The sequence below is a fragment of the Squalius cephalus genome, assembly GCF_949319135.1.
Source record: "Squalius cephalus genome assembly, chromosome: 5".
NCBI classification, from domain to species: Eukaryota; Metazoa; Chordata; class Actinopteri; order Cypriniformes; family Leuciscidae; genus Squalius; species Squalius cephalus.
Window position 1 is genome coordinate 8,725,479 of NC_137126.1, and position 12,895 is coordinate 8,738,373.

The 12,895-nt window shown below is 35.8% G+C and overlaps 1 protein-coding gene across 8 annotated transcripts in view; it reads right to left on the minus strand.

The window, feature by feature from the left end:
• gtf2ird1 (GTF2I repeat domain containing 1) overlaps positions 1-11,980 on the minus strand; it is a 30,078-nt gene extending 18,098 nt beyond the window's left edge. For 2 of the 8 annotated variants that reach the window (XM_079872566.1, XM_079872560.1), the window contains exons 1-5: positions 11,568-11,821; positions 1,870-1,996; positions 1,645-1,786; positions 750-929; positions 440-623 (exon numbers count right to left, since the gene is read on the minus strand). In XM_079872566.1, the coding sequence (XP_079728692.1) occupies positions 440-623; positions 750-929; positions 1,645-1,786; positions 1,870-1,995 (632 nt within the window). In that variant the 5' untranslated portion in view covers position 1,996; positions 11,568-11,821. Of the gene's footprint in view, positions 1-439; positions 624-749; positions 930-1,644; positions 1,787-1,869; positions 2,000-6,162; positions 6,184-11,567 lie in introns of those variants that run through there. The other 6 variants (XM_079872565.1, XM_079872563.1, XM_079872562.1 and 3 more) reach the window with 6 other exon arrangements.
• Positions 11,981-12,895: the final 915 nt, after the last annotated feature.

Genomic DNA, 12,895 nt, shown 5'->3' on the forward strand with positions numbered 1-12,895 from the left:
ATTTTTTTGTAATTATGTAAAAATCTTTACTGTCACTTTTTAACAATTTAGTGCAATTTAGTGCAATTTAAAATCATACTTTGGAGTATGTAGATTATTTCCATTTTGTCCGCACATTTTGTCATTTTACTTTTTCATTCCTCTTGTTATTTTTGTTGCTTTTATCCATTTCCTTGTTCTCTGACAGCAATAACCTCTATCTAAAATGGTAAGAGACACCTGACCAAACGATTTTATCTTATTTTGTGAGGTTTTACAGGAAAGAAAATTACATACCCTGTGAAAAAAAAGTTAAATCGTCATAGTTTACATTTTTATGTAAAGGTGTTCAAAGAGATGCATTTTTTCCATTTAATTTTACAATCTTTTGTGCAGAAAAAAACACGCATTTGCATTCTTTCCAGTGTTTTAAAAAAAAAAAATCAACCAGAAGTCTGACCTTTTGACTATGAAGCGGATGCGGTTGCTCTGCTCTAAGATCTTCATTAAGGTCTTGGTGTCATATTCCGAAGGCTTTCTCAAAGTCACACCATCAGGCAGGCCGTAGACAACCACTGAGCTGGGATCCTTGAGAATCCAGTCATAAGGCACAGGGACCAGGCTGCTCTTCCCAACAGCCTCACCTGAAACATTACATTTAAGTGGATAATAATGTTTTTGCTTTTGTGCCAAAAACTGCACATCCCTTTTTTTTGCGTTTCATCCTATAAAAATGTGAAGAAAACCCTAATCAACTACTATCAACTTACTATAAAGCACGCTGAACACCTCCTCCACCATCTTCATCAGGACGAAGATGTTGGAATGAGTGTCTGTTAAGGCTCTCTGTCTGCCCTGCTGCCCGCAGTCTTTGCCAGTCCTGCTGCAGTCCACATCAGGAACTTTGGCGTGGGAATTCATGGAAGTTAATGCTTGCAGACAGGACACTTCTGTGGAAAATAAATCTGTTATTTCTGAGGAAACAGCACAACTAGCCTCGAAACACCTGTACGGATATGCGGATTGCATACACAACCGTTCAAAAGTTTGGGAAAATACAGTACAGTAGAAACAGTAATATTCTGAAATAATTATTTATTAAAATTGATTTGAAATAGAAATCTTTTGTAACATTACAAATATCATTACTGTTACTTTTGATCAATTTAATGCATCCTAAAAAACTTCCTTCAAAAACAAACAGACAAAAATATCTCACTGACCCTAAACATCTGAACAATAGTATAGGTTATAAATCTTCATGACAATATTGCCTCTGCAGTGGTAAAAATATGATATAAGAATGATGCAGATTTTTATACATTTATTTTATAAATTATATGTTAACTTTTGAGATTATTCAAATGTGTTATACACCTTACATTTTTTAACAGTAAAACATTTATCTGATTTGACATTCCAACTGTTTCATTCTGGTGGCAAGACCAAACATGTGAAAATAAACTTTCATTCTATAACAGTTACATTTTTCAATGAATCAAGAGTGCCGAACCATGGGGCCCTGTCCATACGGATCACGGATCAACTATGATCCATTACACCCCTAACAATTACATTGTAATTGCCAAGACAATTTGCCATGAAAACCATACATATGTATTAAGAGAGCAAAAAGGGTGAATTTTGGATTTGATGTTGACTCACTGCAGAACTTGTGAAAGTCTGTCTGTATCTCCTTTCTGGAGTTTAGGAAGATTCTTCCCTTCTCTGTTCCCACGGCGATCACGCTGTCCTCGTGCACAGTGACACAGGCCACCTCAGCATTCAGTTTAGACATGGCAGTGCACTGCAAACACAGTTTGATTCAAGTCATCCAGCACAAATAAGCTGCATAATACTCTCACTGTAAGTATCTTTAAACAGTCTTACCACAGAGTCCAGAGCAGACACCAGGCTGGTGAGGATCTCTTGTCTGGCTGACACTTGGGGAACTTTGAGCTCTGGCCGAGAGTTGGTCCTCATCCCATCACAGCCCAGCTTCCGTATCTGTGCCATTCTTCTGAGGGAAAGACACGGAATGAAATGCAGGACTATAACACTACATCAAATATAAACTTAATTACTCACTAAATCACACATAACAGCTGTTGCGCCAAAAGTTGTTCAAAAACAGATATCATATTTAATTTGACAAATAAATTGAAGCCATAAGTAAGCGACAGATGCACAATCTACAAAATAACGGTCAAAACAAAGCATCTCTTGCTATTGAGTTGACCTGAACAGAAAAACAAATAGTCAGCGCATTCATTCAGTGTAGTCGGATTCACAAACATATGACTCATGTCAGTAAACATTTCAATATGCAGATTTGGTGAACATTATTATTATCAAGGTTCTGCTGCTTCACATTTTTGAGGAAACATGATTAAAAAAAGTCAGGATTCTTTTCAGGAGTTTTAAACAGCACTCTTTTGTAACATCATAAATATAAGTCTTTAGGCACAACACGTTGATAATTTATATATTTTCTTTTAGTTTGCCTGTAGGAAAGTTTTAACTCTTTGCACATATTATAAAATCTGAATTTTAAAAAAGCTTTTAAGGAAATTTTAGAATAATGTATTCTACGTAACATGGTTTGTTGTTTGTTTGTTTGTTTGTTTATTTGTATGTACAGTATGTAATTATTATTAGCCTTTTCTGGGTTTGTGTCATATATTGAAAAGAACTGTATGAACGAGAGGTCCTACAACAGATGGGATGGCCCACGCAGAGATCTGATCTCACCGTCATCAAATCTGTCTGATTATATGAAGAGACAGAAGCAGCAAAGTCTAAATCCACAGAAGAACTGTGGCAACTTCTCCATTCTACCTGCAGACTACCCGTAAATACTGTAAATAGCCTACCAAGGATTGATTTAATAGAAGTTTATTAATAAATAAGATATATCATGGAATTGTTTTGGAAAACATCTTCACTTTACAGCAATTTAGTTTTTTTAGCCCAAATCACTTCTATATAGGTACTGTATATGCATACTAGATGAGTTACAATCTGCAAAGGGGTAATAATGTTTTAAAATAACGATAATGATTTTTAAGTGATTTTTCACTATTATTTACAAAGGGATCTGCATTTACTGTACATGGGTTAAAATTAGGGCTGAGATTAATTCTTTTCAGTTTAACGCGTTAAAAATATTTAACACAATTACCCCAGCATTAGTTTTTTTTTGTTTTTTTTTAAGCATGACATGACGCAAACCTTTAGCGTTGAGTCCTCATATATATTGAAGGTACAGCTAAATGTGACATTTATTACAATTGGTTTATGTGAAGATTGTTTTAAGTTCATTTAAATTAAATTAAAAGTTGTTCTATTTTTAAAGCTTACTAAATGTTAAAATTGATAGCTTTTGTACTGTAATGTTACATGGCCATGATTAATGGCTAAAATAAGGGGGGGGGGGGGACCCATTTAATAGAGACGATCAGTGTCAATATCAGTGTCATACTGCTTAGTAAAAAGATGCCATTTTGTGCATCAAAACCACTTAGTTAGCCTCCAGCCAGGTTAGTGAACTTTGTTCAACGTGTTGGTTTTAACAGACATTTTTTATGCACAAACTAGAACTACACATTCTGATTCTTACTTTCAATAATTTTCTATTCTTGACTGACCTTTTTTTCATAATTTTGCCAGTAGATGTGTTGTGTTCACACGATTGACGGGGTGTGAAATGTGTTTTTTTAAGCAGAGGCTCTGTTCTTTCTTTTGATACATTCATTGTATTTTCAAAATATTCTCAACAAGATATTCTGGGGTTCATGAAACTTTTGTGAAAATGTTCAAAAATGCTGGCGGTGGCTGGCAACTTTTTTCAAAAACGCTGGCGGGGAAAGAGTTAAACGACTGATCTTGAGATGAGTCCCTGTAGTTGTCCAATTTGACTCTCATATGCTGATGTAATATATATTTGACAGGAGACTTTTATAAAATGTAGTTTGATCATTGATCAAGACAATAAACAAAGTTTGATAAAATATTGTTTAATTTTCCAATAAAATATGATACATTGTTACCTGATTTGGTATATTTAAAGTGCTGGTCATAATTATTTGCCCCCTTGGTAAATATAAAATGTAAAAAATAAATCTGCATTGTTATTCCTTTTGATATTTTATTAAAATATCAATTAGCAAAAATAGAACCTTTCATTGAAGTAAAATAATTGAAAGTGGGGGGAAAAATCACATTATGAAATAAATGTTTTTCTTCAATCAAAACACATTGGGAACAATTATTTGCCCCATTTTATTAAATACTTTTTGCAACCTCCTTTTTCCAAGAGAACAGCTCTGAGTCTTCTCCTATAATGCCTGATGAGTTTGGAGAACACCTGACAAGAGATCAGAGACCATTCCTCCATACAGAATCTCTCCAGATCCTTCAGATTCCCAGATCCATGTTGGCACTTCTCCTCTTCAGTTCAGCCCACTCATTTTCTATAGGATTCAGGTCTGGGGACTGTGATGGCCATTGCAGATGCTTGGTTTTGTAACCCATTTTTGTGTTGATTTAGATGATTGTTTTTGGATCACTGTCCTGATAGATATAGCAGAGTATTTCATTTTACACATGGGGTACTTTATTATCCCTGTATGAACCAAACCCATATTAAGTGTTTGCTGTCAAAAAGCTCTTTTTTGTTTGTTTCGTCCATAGAACGTTTGAAAAGTAACCGACACGACTGGAACTTCAAACGGGACGGGTTCTATGGTCAGATGAGCTTTTTTGGCAGCAAACACTTAATATGGGTTTGGTTCATACAGGGATAAAAAATATCCCATGTGTAAAATGAAATACTCTGCTGTATCTTTAATGTCGTGGGCCTAATTTTCTGCCAGAGGTCCTGGACATCTTGTTCAGATACAATACCAACAGATAAAAAATCAAAACCTGACGGTGACGGGCTCTGCTAGAAATCTTATAACGGGCCATGCGTGGACCTTCCAACAGGGCAGTGATCCAAAAACAAACATCAAGACCAAAACAAAAATGGGTCACTGAGCACAAAACCAAGCATCTGCAATGGCCATCACAATCCATGACCTGAACCCTATAGAAAATGAGTGGGCTGAACTGAAGAGGAGAAGCGCCAACATGGATCTGGGAATCTGAAGGATCTGGAGAGATTCTGTATGGAGGAATGGTCTCTGATCTCTTGTCAGGTGTTCTCCAAACTCATCAGGCATTATAGGAGAAGACTCAGAGCTGGTATCTTGGAAAAAGGAGGTTGCAAAAAGTATGTAATAAAAGGGGGCAAATAATTGTTCCCAATGTGTTTTGATTGAAGAAAAACATTTATTTCATAATGTGATTTTCCCCCCACTTTCAATTATTTTACTTCAATGAAAGGTTCTATTTTTGCTAATTGATATTTTAATAAAATATCAAAAGGATTAACAATGCAGATTTATTTTTACAGCCATCTTTGATCATATTTACCAAGGGGGCAAATAATTATGACCAGCACTTTAAATATACCAAATCAGGTAACAATGTATCATATTTTATTGGAAAATTAAACAATATTTGATCAAACTTTGATTATTGTCTTGATCAATGATCAAACTACATTTTATAAAAGTCTCCTGTCAAGTTTAAAATATATTACATCAGCATATATGAGAGTTATTCAATTATTTGAATTCAATAAAAGGTCAGATTTTTGCATTTATTAAAAATAAAATATAAAAAGGATCAACAATGCAGATTTATTTTTTACAGCCATCTTTGATCATATTTACCAAAGGGGGCAAATAATTCTGACCAGCACTATAATTACCCCTTAGCAGATTAATAGTGTTATAATTATGTGCAAAAACAAACCTTTTTTTTAATAAACTAAAAAGAGTAGGCCTAGAAAGGTGTTAAGTTCCCCAGTAACTTTTTAAAATATTTTCGGCTGTACAAAACGTATTGAAGGATGGAAAAACCTATAAGAAGCTTTGGGAAGTGATAGTAATACCCTCTCCTGTGCTAATACACCAAAATCCGTCACACACATGTGAAAGTAGCTAATTACGATAAGCCTTTGTCAACCAATTAAAGCTAGCTCAGATTATTGCCTTAAAACCCTTCATCCTTAATTTGTTCTCCTTGGAAGCAAGACAGGGCCTGGAAGCATGAGACCCCTAAAGTGAAGTACTTTACCCGTCCCTCTCGACAGACGTCCCCCTGACGCCTCCAATCTCGATTTCAGCCACGTCGTCTCTAAACTACAGTGCTGTAAACTTGAGTACGGACGAGACTGGGTTTAAATATGAGCGCTAACGAAAGACAGTCTACAGATGAAAAACAAACAAAAACAACAGGGATGACAAATGTGAGCTGTAAAACAAATAAATAAATAACGCAATCCTAATTCCGGGCCTTGTGTTCACATGGCAACCACAATCCGTTTCCTTGGAAACTAATCTCGAGGCATGTGAACAATGCAGCTCTGGCCTTTAATCTCTCCAGACACTGGGAGCCATTATCCCAGCCTCCGGGCAAAGCCAAAACCACAGACTGCACAGAGGGAGCCCAGTACTACTATTAGTCGTCTGAAAACCTCCTATAAATCCTGCTACAAGGCAAAGCCGGATGCCTCTGCCTGAGTGTAATATTACGTACAACACTGAAACAACCACAGCAGCACCTTGTTATCTCCAGTTCGCTTTCCGATTCATTCAAATGCCAAATCTAAAGGCCGGTTAACACCAAGAACCTTAACTATAAAGATAACTATAAGGATAACTAACCTATATTAGCGTCCACACCAGCGGACGATATCGCTCTGTATATTCTAACGCACACTGCAGTTATATCGTCTAGCGCTTTAAATGCTCGAGCTCTTTAAAGTAGGATGGATTCTGATTGGCTGTCAAAGTTTTTATTGTTCGTAAGCTAGGGAAAAAATCATTCTGAAAGTGATTCCAACGATATCGTTTCTCTGTGCCGTTTCATTATAGTTGTGGTGTGGAATCTACTATTCTTTTACATTTAGAACAATTTTTAGAACTAGCCTATATCTTTATTGTTAACGTTATAGTCATCGTCATTGGTGTGAACAGGCCTTAGCTCACTACTATAGGTCCTTGTAGATACAAAACAATGTTCTGTTATGTTCTGATGCTTTAACACAACTTACATTGCACTTTTAGGATGAAGTTCACAGACAATAAAACTAAGTCGATTTTTACATTTTCCAAAGAAAATGTGAGCACTGGTTGCACATGCCAAACTTGTCGTCACAATTGGCTATGAGGAAGCTAAGTATTTTGGGTCCCTCCTTCAAAACATCACCCGTAAGATTTTTTTCATCCATTTTATCTCATCCAAAAGCCAAGTTTAAGAAAACGTCTTGTGCACCTTGAGACAAAACAATGACACTGACATATTTTAAGATATCTCAGAGCAAGTTGCTTTCAGTTGAAACAGCTCAAACATGCATTTCTGGGACTAGATTTAAGCCTTGTCTGTGAAACTTGGGGCTGTTGTTTTAATATATCTCTTTTGTTCGCTTTCAACCACTTCTGTCCTGATTTCTTTAAGGTAGGGTCTATGGGCTGGTAAATGTATGGACTTTTTCAGATCTTTCGATCTAATGGACAAAATAAGCTCCATAATTTACATGAACGTGCCCGTAGACGACGAAAAACACACAGAGAGCATCAGCTTTCGTTTCTGCTCTGAAAGCCGCAAGATCACACAGAACGCTGTGAGACCATGTTACAAATCAGGAATAGTGAGAGAACATTGTACTTGGTACATTTTTCGTCTTCAATCCAAACTTGGGTTTCAAGCCGACAAAGTTTAAATCTGGCTAGCGCTTCCCATGTTTACGCATTAGGTCAGTCGGTGGAGAGTAGGCGGTGTTCTGCGGCTGTTTGAACACATTCGACCACATGAGCGTCTACACAACCAAAACAATCCGGTCGAATGCTTTTTCGACCAACTGGAAGCGGTTGAAAGTTGATAAGCCGTTTACACCTATATTTAACGTCGACCACTTGTGATCAAACTGTCCAAACACATCTTATGACTTAAACTTCTTATGCATTTTGGCTGCTCATTTACACGACAACGAGCCATAGGGGCCTGAAAACGTCTTTCATAGTGTTTTTAAAAAAAAACAATACCGTTATCGTCTCTGTGTAAACAACAAAAGACACGAATTCAGTCTATAGGTGCGTACGGTGTTTCTTTACAAAGTAACATCGCCAACTACTGGCCTGGCAGCATAATACAGCGTTTTTAGTCATTTTTGCGGATCCGTGTGAACGGGGACCGCTTTGACAACATTTCGGTCTGTACGCGAAAAACACAAAGGAAAAACTTTTCCGTTTTTTAGTACATCGTTGTAATGTGAAACACTACACTACACCAAATTTTATTCAGTGTATGTGTATGACTTTCTTATGTGGAACACAAAAGAGAGTAGCCTAGGCTATATTTTGAAGAATAGTAACCAAACAGTACCTATTGGTTACCATTGACTTCCATGGATTTCGCAGACTATGATGACGCATTTCCTCAGTTATTAACATCATAAATCCAGTTTTTCCTCTTTTGGAAAGTCATAGAAATGCTATCATGGTTTTTTTTCATATTTGCTATTGGAGCAAATTTACACAAAAATTATATTTGACAACTTTCACTTCTAGGAACTCCGTAAATGTGAAAGGGTCCATTTTCTGAAACAAAACATTTCTAAGTAAATAATTTTTTTTCATGATTGGATGAAATATTCCTTTAAGGTTTGGAGTTAATATTGGATCTTACCCGCCGTATATTAATAACAATGATTGCCATAGCAAATGATTTTGTATGAAAAGGGCTACGGCCATTTAACAGCTTCCTCTTGACACTTTTATGTTTAACTAAACGCTTTGAAGAAAAATAAATTGTTGAAACTTCCTCATTGAACAGGCTTATCCTATCAGCAGGGGAAACCACATTCATCTGACACCTTAAGCTTCATCTATAAATGACTTGTTTTGTTCTCTACACTAAGCTTTCTTTTGCAGTAGTCAAAAGACATGAGTTAACTATAACAAATATATTTTTATAGAGTGAAAAATAAATGGACAAAAAAAATACTGGTGACACTCCTAAAAGAAATTGCAGGAAAAGTAGGATCCGGACTGACATGCTTAAATGCTCAGATTAATGACTTCCTCCTTGTTAGGAGTCCACCCTGCCAAAATACTTTCTTTTTTTTCTTCATTCACGCTATCTGGGATCCTCAGCTCTGGGGAAGCATAATGTAGCTGCTCCTTTACTTCTTGAATTACTGCCTGTTTGGTGCTTAAAGATATTACCGGCATCTCAAGAAAGGGTAACGTGGGTTTTATGAGCGGTTTTGCCCTAAGAGGCTTGTGGTTCTGCCATTGATACACAATACTTCTGCTAATAGCCTTTATACAGATTCTGCTCACAGATCCCTTCAGAAACACAGCTGTATCTAAATCGTTCAGCTCAAGGGCTGATAATTTACTTTTAATTGGTCCTAACTCCTTTCACCCTGGACATTTTCCCCAAGGCCACACAAACATGTTGCATCGAGCAAACACAAAGAACTGCGGCCTGCATGGGAAGATACTGTCCTGACGGAAAAGACTTACTTTTTGTAGCAAAAATGTATTACTGTTAAAACAGATCATTTAGCTTTGTGAAAATTGTGGATTGAAAGACCCCTTTCAACAGAATGTGATCATTTCAATATTAAGAGCTTAAGTTTTTTAAAGCAATGACAAATGTCAATATTTTAAAAGTACTGAAATCATTAAACTTTGATATGATACAATGATATGAAATGCCATATTGGATTACTCCAAGGTTAGTCGGTAAAATTGGTACTTTTTGTCTGATTCAGTAGTTCTCAACTAGTGATTTGCAGGTCTGTTGGAGTAAAACAATACCAGCAAATAATAAAATGCAACTAACTAACCATATAATCATGCATACTTCAGATTACAAAAACATTGGGCTTAACATCATCTTAAGCGGCACAGAAAACAATTTCTGCTATTTAGCCTAAAAAACAACATATGGGACTTTATGGATTGAAAGACCTATTTCATCAGAATGCAATCGAACATTTTGAGCTGTGAATCAACCAGGTTTTCAAACCAATGTCATAGTAGACCTTTCAAAAAGGGCTGAAATCATGATATTTTATACCATGGTACTGAATGTTTGCCATATTCATGTATAATTGTATTTACAAGGTAATTCAAATGATTCCACAGTGCTATGACCATAAAATATGGTCTGATTCAGAGGTTCTCACCTGTTGAGTTGCAGGTCTGAGTAAAACAATGCTAAATGCAAATAACAGAATGAAATAAAAATAAAATTTGGACTAATCCACTCAATTCATATGGATTAGTTTTACGATCTCTTTATGAACTATTTAAAGCTCAAAGTGGTAGTTGCGTAGCTGTCAATGGAGGGACAAAAAACCTCTCAGATTTCATTAAAAAGATCTTCATTTGTGCTCCGAAGATGAACGAAAGTCTTAAGGGTTTGGAACGACATGAGGGTGAATTAACGACAGAATTTTTTTTCCATACACTTGTACAATACATTATGTACAATGTAACATTTCTTATTCAGCCTACTTCTTAACAATAATTTCCCTTATGCACTTCATGGCAATGTTAATAGCATTCCATATTTGATCATTTTCATTTAGTTGTGTTCACTAAACAATTGTGGTACTGTGTCAGATATAAAATCACAGAGAAAAAGAAAAAACACAGACAGCTATTACTGTTATATATATACAGTGCTTGACAATGAGGCCCAATCCGACAGCAAGTCATTCTGGGATAGTTCATGTTTCAGTTAGAGACTCATTGTGGGACAGCATGACACAAATCATAAACTCTCATGAATGGATCTGACAGTCGAGAAGTCCTTCGAGGAAAACTGATCAAGTTTAGAGACATGTGATATTATTTCTCAGCCGCAAACTTACTGGGACACATCCAGTTAGCAGTTATGCATAATCCACTAAAGCAGCCTTCATAGTAGACACAGATTAGCAGCAACTGATATGTGGATTTGACATTGTAAACATGACCTTCTCAGGTCGAAAAACGTGTCCGTGACCACGCCAACGACGATTTTCATCAAACTGTGCGAGATAAACACGACTAGCTGTATTTTATCACCCTGCCAACAATGCAATTGCTCCATTTCAGCAACTTGCTAGCACTCAAATTGTGTTGCCATTTTTACAATACAAACAAAACAAGAGAATTGCAGCTATTGTTAGACAAAAACGCGGAACGCAAAGGCGTTTATTTGTTTATCTTATATACAGCGTATTATAACGCGTGTTACTTTCATAAAAGCGTATAAAACATCGCGTTGAGTGCCATACATTCGCGTTAGCATGATAGCAAGTGTGCTAACACTCCTAGCCATCCTCCTCCCCCTAAATTATAATCTGTAATTTCACTTTTTCAACATCCATAAAAAGTCACGTGCTCAAGAACGATACTCGTAAATGTTTTTTCATATATACATACACAGAATTATCTTTAATCCGTAGCCAGTTTAATTACCTTATGCTGTCAATCCCGGATAGGTTTATTCTCCGTTTAATCCAACAGTGAGAGCAGAATTCCCATCTAAAGAAAGGCGATAGCGACTTTATTAAATGTCATAATCTCGAATGGTTTGTAGTCTGTTGAAATGCAATCGACGTGGTTTATTTGATCAATATGCCCCGTTTTCTTTCTGTTTTCTTTAACAGAGGAGTGTGTCCCCTTTCCCCTTTCTTTGTTCTGTAATCCAGTAAAATTGAAAGTCATTCGCCTCCGCTAATCCCAGCCCAACTCAACAACAGCATCTATTGGCTGTCATTTACATACAGGATTAAAGAACCGCTGGACCAGCAACACTCGCCGACACTCACGGGACAAATGTGAGCAACTAACTCTTTTGACTTTGTGACTGTAACATGTCTATTTTTCTCTCTGCCCCTCGCCACAGCCCCCCTTGTTATTGTTGCTTTATTTTAAGATTAACTAGACCGTTGCAAATAAGCGCAAACGGTTTAACTGACAACCTGTACCCTGTGTTATCCAGATGCGTTTTGGAATAAAACAGATTCCACTGTAAATACAGTTCTGATCATACGATGAAGATAATGCAATGTGGATATCCATGATGCCCTCAGATGCCCTGTGCAATGAATCCTTAATATTACGAAGAGCTGATATTTTGACTAAGCCTATTGAACCTATCTAAAAAAATGTATATAAAATAAATACATTATATATATATATATATATATATATATATATATATATATATATATATATATATATATATATATATACACAAGTTATATATAATGTATTTATTTTATATACATTAGATAGGTTCAATAGGCTTAGTCAAAATATCAGCTCTTTGTAATAAACAAAAACACACAATAATATATATATATTATGAATAAAAATAAACACAATAAAATTACAATGCCATTCATTTAATCATTTACTCTTTATAGCATGTAGGAAAAAAAACTAATGCGTAAACCTCCGGAAAAGGTTGTTGTTTTTAAGTACCTGGTGCTGGAACCATGTTATATTTGTTATTTTACAGCATTTATTAAGCTTAGTTAATATTAATCTCAACATTTACTAATACATTTTTTAAGATCAAAAGTTGTTTGTGTTAACATGAACATTTTTATCAAGCAACATTACTAAAGGTTAATAAATGTTATTTAAATATATCGCTCATTTAATGAATTAACTAATGTTAGCAAACGAGACCTTATTGTGAAGTGTTACCAATATCAGAGACCCAAAACTGAGTGGGAAGGTTCCAAATCAATGGTTCCTAACACTAGGTGGCGCTATAATAATATTATTTACATTTT